This window comes from Suncus etruscus, chromosome 16 (assembly GCF_024139225.1).
Source record: "Suncus etruscus isolate mSunEtr1 chromosome 16, mSunEtr1.pri.cur, whole genome shotgun sequence".
NCBI lineage: Eukaryota > Metazoa > Chordata > Mammalia > Eulipotyphla > Soricidae > Suncus > Suncus etruscus.
The window spans coordinates 68,787,888-68,804,993 of NC_064863.1; the positions used below are offsets into that span (position 1 = coordinate 68,787,888).

The 17,106-nt window shown below is 33.9% G+C and overlaps 1 protein-coding gene across 1 annotated transcript in view; it reads right to left on the bottom strand.

Moving 5' to 3' along the window:
* ANTXR2 (ANTXR cell adhesion molecule 2) overlaps positions 1-17,106 on the bottom strand; it is a 154,902-nt gene that overhangs the window by 40,700 nt on the left and 97,096 nt on the right. Inside the window, exons 13-16 of the mRNA XM_049790309.1 lie at positions 16,779-16,823; positions 15,508-15,600; positions 6,903-7,070; positions 6,469-6,549 (exon numbers count right to left, since the gene is read on the bottom strand). Of these exons, the coding sequence (XP_049646266.1) occupies positions 6,469-6,549; positions 6,903-7,070; positions 15,508-15,600; positions 16,779-16,823 (387 nt within the window). The remainder of the gene's footprint in view (positions 1-6,468; positions 6,550-6,902; positions 7,071-15,507; positions 15,601-16,778; positions 16,824-17,106) is intronic.

Below are 17,106 nucleotides of genomic sequence, written 5' to 3' on the forward strand. Positions count from 1 at the left end.
CCAGGCTGCGAGTGTGAGACCAAAACCATTCTGCTGTTCTCAACTACCTACTCTGACAATTCTGCTGCTCGCTGTGAGCTTTCTCAGTCAAGGCCACTGCTGCAAACAGATGTCAGAGACTACCTGCTAGCAAACACCTGGATGCACGACCCTAACCTCATACTGGCGCTGAAACATTCATGACTCAGAGGAGTTGCAGCCACCATCAAAGGCCCAGCGAGGCCAGCATGCAACCCCGCAGATCCTGACATCTCTGCAGGAGCTGGCGGCTGGGTAAGGTAGAGGGGCTAGAGGGACAGAGCAAGAGAGACTTTCTCCAGCCTCTTTGATACTTTATGCCAGAACTTCAGCTACTTGATCAAGTACTTCAATTCAACAGTGAAGTCTTCTGCAAATGAGCCCTGTGCGGCCTCCTAATCATAAAAGGAGACCATTTGGCTTGAAATTCAGCGTGACGGAACTTGTTGAGTAAATGTGCGTGACTTGGGTTTATTTCCCCGTGCCTTGATTTGTTTATTAAACTAAACTCTCCTATGGCAGAATCCGAAATAAACTATTTATAAATTAATAGCAAGACTGTTTCCAAGGTAGAAAACATGCTGATGAGGAGGCAGAGATTCTATTATTTTGTAGTCATCAGTCATAGAACGAAAACAAATTGTGTTTTATTGTCTTCGAAGAAGTGTAACAAAGTTCTCCCAGCCTTTTATTTTTTGCTTCCCCCTCTTTTAGAGAGAAAAAAAGACCATTTAGAAATAAAAACAAATTCTCATTTATGTCTTAACAGTATAAACGCTACTGCATCTATTTTCAAGGACTAGAAAATTTTTCTGTCTTTCTAGACAATTATAAGCACATAGAAACAAAATATGCATTTGTTATGTCACTATACAAATAGTTTATACAAAACATATCCAATAATAAACACACAAAGCCTATCTGACTTGCAGGAAAATAAAATTGTTTGCAGAATATATTCACTAATTATGAAGGATGTTTCTTTGCAAAAGACTCACCTTAAAAAGCTAATCACATTTGCCTGAATAAATTATTTTAACCTTTTTGTTATGCTTGTGTGTGTGTGTGTGTGTGTGTGTGTGTGTTTTGGGTCACACCCGGCAGTGCTCAGGGGATACTCCTGGCTCCATGCTCAGAAATTGCTCCTGGCAGGCATGGGGGACCATATGGGACGCCGGGATTCGAACTGATGACCTTCTGCATGAAAGGCAAACGCCTTACCTCCATGCTATCTCTTTGGCCCCTTATTTAAACCTTTTTAGGGATCATCATTGTATCTATCGTAAACTGAGATGACTATTTGAAATTTTCCTAATCTTTAAGCAGTTTCAAAAGACGATGGCCATTTCTACTATATATATATTGTATGTATATTCTAATGGAGAGAATATGCATGTATAAAGTATAGCTGAATATAGGATTATATATACTATATATTAGTACCACTCCTAAGGATATACCCCAGGAACACAGAAACACAATACGTAATTGCCCTCTATACCCCTATGTTTATCACAGCACTGTTTAAAACAGCCAGAATATGAAAACAATCCAGTTGCCCAATAATAGATGAGTGGCTAAAGAAACCATGTTACATTTACACAATGGAATACTATGCAGCTATTAGGAAAAACGAAGTAATATAATTTGCCTACACATGGATGGACATAGATATTACTATGCTAAGTGTAATGAGACAGAAGGAGAGGGATAGATATAGAATAGTCTCACTCATCTACAGGACATAGAAGAATAAAAGACAGTATGGTAATAATATTCATAAACAATAGATGAAGCTTGCTACAAAGAGCAATGAGTGCAGTTGCAGGACTAACTACAATGAGAGCTACCATTAACAATGATAGTGTAGGAAAGAGGCAGAATGCCTCTCTGGGTGACAGGCAGGGGTTGGGGTTGGGAGAGAAGAGGGGGGACAATGGTGGTGGGAAGATCGCATTGATGAAGGGTCGTGTATATTCTATGACTGAAATCTCAGTATGAAAAATTTTGTAAACACAGTGATTTAATAAATTTTTAGAACATCAGTATAATTTAGAAAAATGTAATAATTGTCCTAAAAATGAGATGGCAGAAATTGTAAGATTTGATGGTTCCTAGCTTTATCATACTAATGTCAGTTAACTGTTGCATTTCATACCATGAGAGAAAGGTTTCGTGAATGCCACACTGAGGTTTTAACAGTGGCTTGAAATAAGTGGAAGAGTGCACAATGTATATAATAAAGTATATATACATATATATACTGTTGTTATATAATATATGCAATATACTATATATAGCTATATAGTCTATATAGATATATAGAGAATCATGTAGTGGAAGAGTGCACAATGTATATAATAAAGTATATATATATATATACTGTTGTTATATAATATATGCAATATACTATATATAGCTATATAGTCTATATAAATATATAAAGAATCATGTAGTGGAAACTTAAACTACTAGTAAACTTAAATTGATGCTTCTAATCTTAAATTCAAAGGAAAAAAACCACATACATAGATACAGATGAAATAAGCTAGAGCTTTAAGCTTATCAAGCACAATAAACGTCCATAATTATTTTATCTAGATATTTTAAATACAAAATACCTGAAGACTGAAAGCTTTGTACTAAGTTTATCACCAAAATTACTTTGGCAGCAAAACCTGGCCTGAAATAACTTTACACTATTTATAATTATTTATAATGTATATTTATTCACCCACTTATAATTAATATTTCTGCAGCAGAATGCCTCAATAATGTTATCAAGAGATGTTACTTTGAAGTCAGAAAAACCAATCAGGAGTTAAGGCACTTGCCTTAAAACTGACTCTGGTTTAATTTCCAGCATAGCATTTCATCCCTTGAACACTACCAGTGGTTAATATTGAGCAGAGAACTAGGAATAGCCTCTGAGCACTGGATGTAATTTAACGATTCACACACAAAAGAAAGGAAAATAAAATGGTGTTGCTTTACCTAATATCTGATTTAGTTACTATATTATACTCCTAGATTCTAAAACAATTCTGATTTTTGAAGAAATGTTATTCAAGTATTAAATTAAAAGTCAATGGTCAGTCAAAATGAAACAGACCAATATTAAATAATCTCTCTCATATGTGGTATGTAAAGAAAGATAGTAAAGGAGCAATAAATGATCAATGGCAATATAACTGAAGAGTTCGTTTACAGAACCGAGCTGATATGGCTAGATACTGTGTGTGTGGGGGGGTAAGATTATCTAATTAAATCAAAATTACTAGAAGGGGCTAATTCAGGATGGACCGGGTTCAATCCCCTGCATCCCATATGGTTCCCCAAGCCAGGAGCGATTCCTTAGCTCATAGCCAGGAGTAACCCAAACATCACTGGGTATAGCCCAAAAACCAAAATAATAATAATAATAATAATAAAAATAATAATAATAATAACAACAACAACAACAAAATATTACTAGGGACAATGAAAGACTAAAAGTTGAATTTAATCAAGAAGTCAAAAAAATCATAAAGCCTGGAAAAGAATTCTAGATCCATTATTTTTTTTTTTGACTATTACCCTTTTGGTACCAGAACAATCTAAGTGGAACCTTAAAACAATGAAAATATCTAACTAGGGAGGAAAGAAATCTAAAATGATAATCGAAAACCTTTTTTAAACACATAAAGTGAAAGTCAAAAGTGTTGAAAAATAACTAGAGACATTTTTAATATTATTTAGAAGCAGAACTATAGATACATGAATTTAAACAAAAGCACAGAAATTTCATTAAATATGATCCTTTTATTAATTGGCATTGCTGGTAATGAAAGGCCGCTTCATGAACCACCTGCTTCTCTCCATATTGTGTACTAACAAATGATCTGCTGGGAATATCAAGAATATTAATTTTAAATTGATTTGCTAAATGTTTGAACTCACATGCTTTTAAAATTATACCCATTTCATAAAAGTAAAACCTTAAGTTGGTTTTGTTTTTCTATTTTTGTATGTCAGTAAACTGGATTTGGGGTTTGTTGTTACTATGAACAGTAATGTCTCTCTGAAACAGAATTGCCCTTTGTTACATATAAAGAGTTTTTAATTATTTTTTCTTGTATCAATACAACAGCAAATAATGCTAAGGTGTTAAAGAAATTATAAAACTAGAGCAATTGTGTAAAATTGCTAAAAATAAAATTTTCAATCAAAGTTGGATTCCAATTTTGGAAAAATGTAAGGAAAACAGAAATACACACAAGCATAATTGTGTGCATTATTACTGTTGTTATTTTCCTTTAAAGTGAACACAATGCAGTGTTTAGGAGTTCCTTCTCATTATACATTCAGGAATATTCTTGCTTGCTCAGGGAGATCATATGGGATGTCTGGAATCAAACCCAGATCAGACACATGCAAGGTAAGCACCCTCAAATCTGTGCTATTTCTCTGGCCTTGTGTTTGTGTGTGTTTTATACAGAGAGAGGTATGTAAATTACAGTAGAAGATAACTATAAGGTTTATCATTTTTATTTTTGTTATGAAGAGAGAAAATTGCATATTCAAGAGAGAACATAGGTTATTTCGAGATGAGAGCCAATGTTTATAAATGTAAAGACATGTTAACTTATCCAAGAAGTAAAGATATCCACTTACCTAAAAATTATATTACATCAGCTGTTAGAAAAGAAAATATTTATTTCTACCAAATAAAAAGAAAGTTATGCATGGCATAAAAAAGTATTTTTTTTTTTTTGGGTTTTTGGGCCACACCCGTTTGACGCTCAGGGGTTACTCCTGGCTATGTGCTCAGAAATCGCCCCTGGCTTGGGGGGACCATATGGGACGCCGGGGGATCGAACCGCGGTCCGTTCCTTCGTAGCGCTTACAAGGCAGACACCTTATCTCCAGCGCCACCTTCCCGGCCCCCATAAAAAAGTATTAAGGTACCTCAAAATTAAAAATTGAAGTACGATATGATCCAACTATTCCATTTCCGGGTCAAATGGCTGAAGAATATGAAATCAATAATTTGCAGAAATATCTATACCCCAGGTTCACTGTAATTATTATCTACACTAGTAAAAACTGTAAATAATCAGTGTTCATCAATAGATGTGTGAATAAGATTTGGTATGTGCAAATTTATAAATAGGGTATACGTAATAGCAATAGAATACTAGTTGGCTCTGAGGAAAAATAAAATTCTGCTGTTAGTTACAATGTGGATGGAACTAAAGAATAATTAGGGCATTATGTCTAGTGAAATAAGTCAGATGGACAAAAACATCCAAATTACAATTTCCCACATATGTATAAGATAAATTAAATAAAAGCTAAATCAAACTCTTAGACTATTGGAACCAAACACTAGTTAGAAGATAAAAAGGGCAATGTGTGGATAAATTAAAGTGGGGTCCACTGCATAATAGTGCTAGATAAAAACTAGGTTTGGATGATGAAACATATATGTATATAATACAAATACATATGTATCTTCACATGCATATATCTCTATATATGATATACATGTATATATGTGTATATATGTATATAACACATATATAATACACATATAATATAGTATAAAATACAATTGTATATAAAAGTGTTTATAAGACTATCCCCTAAAACGTATACACTATTAGAAACCAATGTTACTTCAATAAATAATTCTTCAAAAAATAAAAGGTTTAGAGTATGTTTGAGGTATGTTAGGTCTTATTTATGCTGAATGCTAAAGAAAAGCTAGATGGATATTGATTCTACATTTTTCCTTCGGGTAAAACCTCTGATTATGATTCCTTTTAAAACAAACTAAAGCAATGAGGGATCTTATTAAAGAATGTACACAAAGTTATTTTGCGGGCCCGGAGAGATAGCACAGCGGCGTTTGCCTTGCAAGCAGCTGATCCAGGACCAAAGGTGGTTGGTTCGAATCCCGGTGTCCCATATGCCCCCCCCCCCCCCCGGTGCCTACCAGGAGCTATTTCTGAGCAGACAGCCAGGAGTAACCCCTGAGCACCGCAGGGTGTGGCCCCCAAAAAAAACAAAAAACAACAACAAAAGTTATTTTGCTTGTTTTGGGGCCACACTTGTCATGTTAAGGGGTATCTGTGCTCAGGGATCACTCTTGGTGGACTTGGAGGACCATATTGATGCAGAGAATTAGATCCCTGTAACTAACATGACAGAAAAGCACTTTACCCATTGTATTGTTGTTCCAGCTCCTGAAATACAACAATTTTTATGTATTTCCTGAAAAGAGATGTGTTAAATTGTAGCTTAAAAATACATATAACAACAGATTGTATATGCACCCCAAGTTATAAGGAATTTACATATTAATACATTTCACAGATCTTTACATTTTTCCTGTTATTATTATTTCACCACCTTCACTATGCTGATCTAAGCCATCAGCTCTTTGCCAACACATTTTTATATACAAACCTCATCTCCTTTCTGAGGTCTCATCAAGGAAACACGATCGTACTGTTGCCTCAATAAAGCCCAAAGTGCATCAAGACGTCCCTAAAAAAATACAATTTGTTAATTTTCAAAGCAAGACACTCAACTTTTATTTGTTAAATAAATATTTGCTCAAAGAATGGAGGCATAGACTTAACCCTTACTCTCATTTCTTTTATAAATTGTAAACTAATAGATAAATCACTAAATATGGTTATGGCTGCCAAGAAGCATCCTTCAGTCACTCAAACACAAATTCACTGTCCTTTGATACACCCCAGACCCCTTGAAGGGGGAGCAGGACACATACACACACAAACACACACACACACACACACACACACACATACACACACACACACACGTCAGTTTCTTTAGGAAAGTTCAAATAAATTACACAATATTTAAAACATTACCTTAATTGGTGTATACCACTTTGTCTGAGGAGGCTGGTGCATGGGTCTGGGTCGTGGGGGTCTGGGCCTGATTGGTTCCTCTGCTTCTTCAGGAATTGTCACAACAGCATTTTTGGCTTTCTCCAACCTTGCACCCTCCTCAGTTGATCCTTTATCACCCCAACGAACCTTTAAAATAACAGGAAAATATTTGTCTTAGATATATTGTTAAATAAGCTAGAGGTGCAAACTCTTGTTTAGGCAATGATCCTTTGGTTCACATCTTGAAAGAAAGTGAATACATGTACTAACACCAAAGTTCATTTCTTCTGATATTTCATAGGTTTCTCATCACTCCTTAAGTATTTACTACGTGTGTGTGTGTGTGTGTGTGTGTGTGTGTGTGTGTGTGTGAGTGAGTGAATGAGAGAGCATGCACGCACGCACTTGGGTATATTGAGCACAGCAGCAAACACAGACTATAAAACATGAGGAATCAATTACATTTGAAGCACTCATTTTTCTTCATAGATTCAAATAATGAGTAAGTATGTTATTTATCAAAAAAAAAATGTAGCTAAAGGGCCAGATTGATAGCATAGTGGTAGGGCGTTTGCCTTGCAAGCCGGCTGATCTAGGATGAACCTTAGTTAGATCCCTTGGCATCCCATATGGTTACCTGAGCCAGGAGCGATTTTTGAGAGCATAGCCAGGAGGAGTAACCCCTGAGCGTCACAGGGTGTAGCCCAAAAAGCAAAAACAAAGTATATACATATAATATATATTTTTTTATAATTCTGAGTATAATTCTATTTTTTAGTTGAGTCTCTTTGGGGCTGGAGAAATGGTACAATGGGTAGGGTGTCTGCTCTGCACTGCCAGGAGTAATTCTTCAGTTCAGAACAAGAAGAGAAATAAATCTCTGATCATTTCTGGGTATGATCCCCTAACCAGAATAAATTTTTAAATAGTTATATAGGGCAATGTTCTGTTCTAACTAAACTCATTCTCATATTACTATTGTGGTAATTACATTAGTGGTAGAGATTATAATGATCATAAAAACATTTAATGAATGATAACATTGTGCCAATCTAAATTTAACCCAAAGATATATTAAGATAGATGCTACTTTTTTCTTTCTAAATTAAAAAGATGAGCACAGATAGGTTAAATGAGGTGCCTATGCAACATAGCTACTAAGTCTCAGGATATGGCTTTCAAATAAATAGCCCAAAATGAATAAATTAATTTCAAGAAGCCTTAGATTTTATGCAATGGAGGTAAATGTCCTTTCCAAAGTTTTCATTGTTTCACTAGGGCATTAATTATGATTAAAACATTAATCCTTTGAAGTAAAACATAACATATATGATTTTTCTTTCATTTGTAAAGTAGCTCCCATATTTGTCTGAGAATGGTTATTTAGCATATCAATTTTTCATCAAGGAAGGCAAATCTGATACAGCTTTGCTTTGAAGAGAAAAAATTCTGGGACACCCAGGGTTTCCATTCTCTGTGAACTCTGGATACTGAAAACCACAGTGTTAAAGGACAGTTTTCATTATTTTTCAGGGAACAAAGAGCTAAATCTAAGTCAAACTTTTTCACATCAGAGTAGGATGAGATCGTTAAAGAAAGGGCTTATCAAACCACAGACAATGTGGCATTCACAAAAGCTAAAGACATTGCCAACAAGAGCAAAACTAAGGCAAGAGAAGCTTGAAAAGGTTGTCCAGGACTCAAATTTTCCAGAGCACACTGTGATTCACCAAAGCTGAATGATTAGTAAAAGAAAAAAAATTAAATATTCTTTTGTTGGAGTAAGCGGTTCTAATTTTATTTAAGATAATTTTATTTCTTGCATGTGCTTGTCCCACCTGGGCTGGAAGTACCTCTGAATTGACCCCCTACCCTACCTGTTTCTCACTCATGGGATGTTACTACTCTTCCTAAAGACCTTGGCTTAGAAAAACTTCGGCTTTCACTCCCATCGGTAGACTGCCTGCCTGCCTGCAGATAGCTTGTGGTGGAAGTTCCTAAACTTGTTTTATCTTCCTAACCTGTGCGGATTATTTTCTGTTTTGGCATTACATTCTGGCCGTGTTCCCCAACTCCCTTGGGACTGGGGTTAGAGGCTTCCACTAAAGCCTCTAAAGTTTTTAATGACATGAGTTATTGGGAAAGGATATAGATATGATTACCATTTATAGTAAGAGCTATTTATGGCTTTTTGAGAAGGCTTACTTAGATGTTTTCGCCTCTTTTTACTACAATTTTAGAACAGACTTTCAAATTAAAGTGTGCCCTGTTGAGTCATTAAAATGTATCTGAGTCTCTCAATGTGATCAGTGGTACTAGGATGTACTTTATGAGGTTATTAAAACTGTTTTAACACCATTAAACCTTTAGAGCTAGATAGTTGGCTTTCTTTCTGAGAAATGACCTTCTCTTTCAAATCCCTATCTCCATTCAGACCAATTAAAATTTATACAATCTTTAGATATAAATATTGAACTAAACCTCTAAAACCAGCATATATTTCCTTGAAGTTCTAAAGTCTCAATTTTAAGTAGAGAAAAAAATAAAAAAAAAATCAAATTAATCCTGCAGTTAAGGACATGAATGTCAAACTCAAAGACTTAATTCAGACAGAAGTATAAGTAGATTTAATTTAGGCACATTTGAAAATTATAAATCTTAACATAGATCTGCTTTTTGTCCCTGTTGTTATTGTTGTTGGGTTTTGGGTCACATCTGGCAACACTCAGGAGTTACACCTGGGTCTGAGCTCAGAAATCACTTTGGGCAGGCACAGGGGACCATATTCGATGTTGGGATTCAAACCACTGTCCCTCCTGGGTTGGCTGCATGCAAGGCAAAGCCCTACCACTGCTGGCTCTCTGGTCCATCATAGATATGCTTTATATGTATACAAACATTCTGATCTTTTCAGAATGTACCATAGATTCCATAGAGGTGAAGGTACTTGTATTCCTTCTCTAAGTATCACCAGTAATATTTTAAAATAAAAAGCATGAAGCTAGGTTCTGTGACATTTCTAGGAACTCCACTATTAAAGAATAATGCTTATAAAATATAACTGCTAAAGTCCTAAGAAAATGCATTAAATCAATTGCATTATTTTAAAGTTACTGTTTTATGATCATTATCATCACCACAAACACTACGATGTTTTTTAAATCAATCCCCAAACCTACAACCTGAAAACACTTGTGGAGTTTTCCTAAAATTTAAAAACCATTAAATACACTATACAAATTTTAGTGTTTAATTTGACTACGCGATATAAACAAAAGGTAAAAAAAAAAAAAAAGTACATAATCTGGTATAGATTCCTAAAGGAAGTGATGGCAAAATTAAGATTTAATATTTTTGACCTTTTAACTGGGAGGAGGGAAATCAATACCTACTTACCAGTTATATTCTTCCTACTGTATTTGTCTCTCATGGTAAACAATAAAATTACATAATTTTCAAAGCCTATTTGGATTACTAGGAGGGTGTGTATCATAAAGGAACAATTTCAGAAATGAAAAAAAGAAACAAAAACATTTTCATTCTGGATTGGCAAAAACACACATCTGAAGTCATTAGGTATTGTGGATCTGTTGTGCTAACAGCTGTTATTAACATCAGCTCCATTCCAGCTTTCTGCAAATTGCCATTATCATAATGTTTAAATATTTAATTTGAAGGAAGAGTAAGAAAAAAATCTAGGTAAAACCCTCATGCTGGCTTAAAAATAACATTAGTCATGAAGATTTGTTCTATAATTCAAATGTACTTAAGATTTCCATGATTTTTTCACTTTTTTTGTTAGTTAATTTTTAAAAGAAAATATTTTCTAAGTTTGAACAACCATGATTTTATAACAGTGTTTTCTATTTTCCTTCTCCAAGATTATATAAGTTTATGTCTGAGAAAATTTAATGAAATTTTATTTTGTTTCATTTTTATTATAAAATTTTATGTAGAATGATTTGACTCTGAAATACCTACATATTTACTTTCTTATTTTTTTCTTACTTTTTTCCCCCATTTTTATATCATTGATAAAATACTCCATACAACATAGCTAAAATTATCCAAGGCTAAAATAGATCATGATATATTCAAAGTGGTATGTTCTTTTTATAAACTGTATTCAATTAAAAGAATAGGAAAAGTGCTTTAAACTATATATTTATTTTATTTTAAATATATATTTTATAACTTTAGTTAATAATTCTTGAAAATTAAACCGTGAGATATTAAAAAATGCACTCAAGATTTTGGGTGTGGGGCCGGAGAGATAGCATGGAGGTAAGGCATTTACCTTTCATGCAGAAGGTCATCGGTTGGAATCCCGGCATCCCATATGGTCCCCCGTGCATGCCAGGAGCAATTTCTGAGCACGGAGCCAGGAAAAACCCCTGAGCACTGCTGGGTGTGACCCAAAAACCACAAAAAAAAAAAAAAAAAAAAAAAAAAAAAGATTTTGGGTGTATTTAATATGAACAAGTCGTATTCCTTTTAACTTAGAATTCATTTTGATACTTGTTCATGTTTTCTTATTCTTAGAATGAGAATTCAATCTTTAAAAAATTGGAATATTGAACTGACAACAAAACACATCATGCTGTCTAGTGTTTTTTAGCGAGAACATTTACTTATATAAAGTTAACATTCTAAAATATTCTTATCTTGTTGTCATATGATATTTTATATGTGTAGAATTCAAAAAGGAATTTGATTTGCTAGATATGAAGTACTACCTGTTTATTGTCAAGTTAGGAAAAGATAAGGAAATACATAAGATATTGAAAATCACTTCAGAGAAAGCTCCTAACACATTTCTGAAATACTGTGAAATCTTTATTTCTCCTTTCATACAACATTTTACATTACATACTTTGGAATGAGGCTAAATAAAGTAAAAAATGTCATATGTCATATTTAGATATCCATATGTAACAATTTAATTTACAATATTTTATATATATAAAAACATCTAACCTACTTTCCTATCTTTTCAAATTCAAAATGGCACAACACATGTAAGCCGAATTAACATGACCTTCCTTCCATTTTAGAGCTAACTTGTCATACTTTTGTGTGCTGTATGATATTCCCAACAACCTGTATGAAGATATATATATAACTGCTAAAGTCCTAAGAAAATTCATTAAATCAATTTCATTATTTTAAAGTTACTCTTTCATTATCATTATCATCACCACAAACACTACAATATTTTTTAATCAATCCCAAAACCTACAACCTGAAATCACTTGTGGAGTTTTCCTAAAATTTAAAAACCATTAAATACACTATACAAATTTTAGTGTTTAATTTGACTACACGATATAAACAAAAGGTAAAGAAAAAAAAAGTACATATCTGGTATAGATTACTAAAGGAAGTGTTGGCAGTATTAAGATTTAAGATTTTTGACCTTTTAACTGGGAGGAGGGAAATCAATACCTACTAGCAAGTTATATTCTTCCTACTCTATTTTTCTCTCATGGTAAACAATAAAATTACATAATTTTCAATGCCTATTTGGATGACTAGGAGGGTGTATCATAAAGGAACAATTTCAGAAATGAGAAAAAGAAACAAAAACATTTTCATTCTGGATTGGCAATGTAACAATTTAATTATATATATATATATATATATATATATATATATATATATATATATATATATATATATATATCTTTGGAAGCTTTGGAAGAGGCTGGTGCTAGAGCACACTTCCAAAGCTTGTAAGTAATTAGGTGCTTCCTTGTCTCAAAGGATATGTCAGCAATAAATAGCCAAGCTTCTAGGAAATATATGCATTATTTAAGGTCCAGAATAATCAGGAATGTGAGAATTAGTATCAGATGACTTAAATAACTATTTATGAGGTCACTGTGTGAAGTAGGTCTAGGCTAACTGTAAAGATCACTGAAATTAATTTGGAAAAGGGAAGACTTTCCTTGAGAATATGAATTTCGATGAACTATGTAAAAACCAGAAAAATCTAACAGTTGTGTGGTTTGCTAATTAGCTTATTGATTTTTGCTGGCACTAGTGGGACAAAGAAAATATGACAGTAGGAGGCATATGCAATGATTGCAAAACACATAAAAACTCCTTGTCAAGAAGAAAAATTAAAGGATCACTAATTAGAAAAGAAAAGTCAAGATCTGAATTTAATAATAAAATGAGTTTAGAGTGAGAAAATCCTCCCATTACTTCTTATGAGGAGGAATGTTGGCCTGTCTATGCCATTGTTGAGGGCAATAAATTAATACAGCAGTATGAAAAATGTTCTGTGGTGGAAAGGAGACCTAGTTTGATTCTAAATATAATACTAAATTTCAATTTTAATATATACTTGGAGGCAGTCTGAAACTAAAAATTCTATAAGGTATTTTTAATATTAATAATGATTACTCATAAGTGGCAACTAAAAGCCTTTTTTATGTTTCTGGAAGACCCGTTCAGTTGCGGTTGTCTCAGTCAGACCTCTGGAATTGGAGATCTTGTTTGTTGAACAGATTGTAGACTAAAAGCTAGGTTAGAGCCTTTTGTTATTGTTGTTGGTCCCGGGATGCGTACTGTCTAGTCCTGGTTGTAACAACCAGTCATCTGTATATAGCAATCTTGGTTTTTGCACAGATCAAAGGGTGACATGTCTTCTGATTTTGTCTTATCGTTGGCTGGTGAGGATAGATAATTTGCTCTTAGATCTAGTTGTTCCCATTTCCTCGTTATCAGGTTATCAAATTAGAACTGGCCATAATGTTGGCATCAGAGCAGCATTATGAATGCCCTGGAGGGGATTTGGTTCCTGGAGCTGTTGTGGAGAACTCTACCGTTTCTATGTCTGGGATCCAGGAGTCAAGGCTGGACGGAGATAACCGTAACTGAATGGGTTTCCAGAAACATAACGAAAGACTATCCCAGGCTCCATCCTAGGAGCAACATAATGACCAAGAACAACAACTACAGAAGATGAATTAAAACGACACTGAAGAAGCAGAACTGCTAGAACCACAAAGAAAGCCTTCATCATTAGCTCCATTCCTGAGCTGCACAGACACCAAGATCTCTAGATACAGAGGACTGATTTTACCATCCATGACGAAGCAGAAGTCTTCCATACACCACAAAAGCACCGAGGGGAGAGTAAATGATCATGCAAGGAGTCTATAGTTAATCCCATGACAGTACACTTCAGTGATGGAGAAACCCTGTATCTCCTAGGCCAAGGGAATTCCCTCTATACTATCCCCAATAGTTACTGTGCCTATGCAGGGGGGAAAAGAAAAAAAAGGGGAAAAAAAGCACAAAATAATCATTTTTCCACATATATATTTATTGCTTGATTGATTGTTTTTTTTTTTTTGACGTCCTTACTTTGGTGTAGATATTGAAGTTGATGTCTCCTTTTTTATTTTATATTATTTTATCTTATCTTTCTCTTTCTTTTTGCACTCTGGCATGATTAGAATTCAGAAGAGACTATTGTGTGGTGCTTCTCTTTATTGCTGTAGGGCTCACTGGATATTAATTTGACATTTATTTTTGCATTGTTATGGTGTTTCAATTACCTTTTTCAAGTCCTCTCTCAAACTATGTCTGATAGCCACCAGAAGGACTCCGCCCATTTTCAGCATATTTTTATTATTTTTTTAAAATTATTTTTGCTTAATCTTTACCCCATTCTATTGCTTTTCTTTCCCTCAAACAAAAACACATAACTCGACTTATCTAGCTTAGCCTTTCAAATAGAGGGAGAAACAAGGGAGGGCACCAGGACCAAACAGATGTATGATCACTGATAGTAAGCTAGAAAAAGAGGGGACCACCTACTCTAGCAGCCCTGGGGGGAGATGGTGGGGGATATGGATTGCAAAAAGGGAATGGGGACGGGGGGAGGACAAATTTGGTGGTGGGTATTCCCCTGATTCAATGTTCATATGTTCCTAAAATACTAATGTGAAAGATATGTAAGCCACAATGATCAAACTAAAAATTGAAAAAAAAAAGCCTTTTCAGATAGAATGAATGCCTTAAATGTGTTTTCTGGTGGGGGGTGGGGGGGGGAAAGGGAGACAATTGGTGATAATGATGGTAAGGGTGCATTGGTGAAGCATGGTTTACATTGCATGACTTCAACCCAGCAATTACAATTTTGTATCCATGGTGCTGAGGTAAAGCAATTAAAAATAAAAATAAATAAAGCAAATAAAAATAATAAATGTGTATTTACAATATTGAATATTTTACATTTTTTGTTTATAGTATAGCTTTATTTCCAAGAGACAAGTATTGTTGCAACTTGAAGTGGCTGATTTCTTCAAATATCATGTTTCCTGCCATCATTTTTTCCAATATATTACACAAAGATCTAATTTTGTTTTGCCTTTTAAAATTAGATGTTTTCTCCATACAGTTCGTTTACTGATAAAGTCTGTTCTTCAACAGTTTTATGATTGTTAGAAATAATCTACAGGGTAAGAATGAACAATGTTTGACTCTGAAAAGTAGTTTCTATGATTAAAAGTTCTAGAAGTAAATGCTTTAGAATAGTAGTTTCGATTTAAAAAAATATATATATACCAACCTCCATTCTTTTAATTCCTCCAACCCCTCGTCCACCATAATAGGAAGCATCTACAGTTGGCCATTTCTTGTTGGGCAGATGTTCTTCTTCCTCCTAATAGAGAAATTGATTTAAAATGAGTATAATTCAATTATTAAATATTTTTAGCCAAAATTAACTCAACTTCAAGTGTTTTTATTGCTAGTACATTTATACAGAAGAAATCCATTGAAAAATGCATAAGGAAATCTGAGTGCCTACATACAAATATTTTAGTGAAATTCTAAAAAATATGAGGAACTTCTTATTTCCAAAATTTTAGAAATCTCTCTGATGTCACTAGGTTAGCAGAAGTTTATCATAATGTAATCATTCTTTGTTTTTTTTTTTCCAAATCTTCATTTTGGTTTTCGGTTCTCATCCTGCTGTGCTCAGGGCTATTCCTGGCTCTGCACTCAGTGCTTACTCTTGGTGGTGATCAGAGCACCATAAGCAATATTGAGGAATATTGAGCAGCATATAAGACAAGCATGCTACCCATTGTATGGTCTCTCTATCCTCTCATTTTATAGTTAAAATAATAGGACATATTTCAATGATTACATAAAGCTTCAATGTGTGTATCTATGTATATATTTATGTATATGTATAAAAAATGTTTTTGGGTTCACAACTGGAGGCATTCAGGGGTTACTCCTGGCTCTGCACTCAGAAATTGCTCCTGAAAGGTTAGGGGGACCATATGGTATGCCCGGATTTGAAGCATTGTCCGTTCCGGATAGGCCACATGCAAGGCAAATGTCCTACCGCTGTGCTATCTCTCCAACCCCTTCACTGTGTATATTAATTTGAATTTATTTGAACTAATTCTGCAGAATATTTACTAAAAATAAATTAAGAGGAATTAAAATACACGCATCAGTATATTCCACATTTATGTTGCTAACATAATTTTGGATAACAATAAAATAGAAGTAATGACAATTTGGGAGAAAGATCTTTAAACTTTAACATCTTTAAACAGTTAATTTTATCTCCTAGATTTTGTACATAATATAGTGACATAAGAACAACAAAAATGTTGCTTAAAAGGCAAATTAAATCTGTAGTCTCTGTTTATTACTCTGCATGTGAATAATTTGTCTAGCACATTAAAGAGATAAAAAATAACCATATCTTCAAGAGATAATATATGGACAAATAGTTTTCTAGAAGAAATGTATTTGATCAAATTTAGTGATACAACATAAATACAGAACAAAGACCACATAAACTGTTAGGCATTCATTTACCTCTTTTGGTGCAGGTGGTGGCGGTGGCGGAGGATCCTTAATAACCTGTGCAAAGAAAAAAAATCAAATATAAAATAATATTGACATTGAGAGCAAAAAGTAAAAATGTGAACCCAGATGAAATGTGCAAGGCAAATACCCTACATGAGGTATCTCTCTAGCCTTAAGTTCTAACTTTAAAGCCATTTACTAATACTAATGTATCTGGAAATTCACCACCTTTTTAGAACATCTTTGTCAAAGTACAACTTGCTTATGGTAACTCAGGTACACTTTCAAATTTCTATACTAATAAGAGAAATGATTAAAAATAGAATGGCTTTACTTC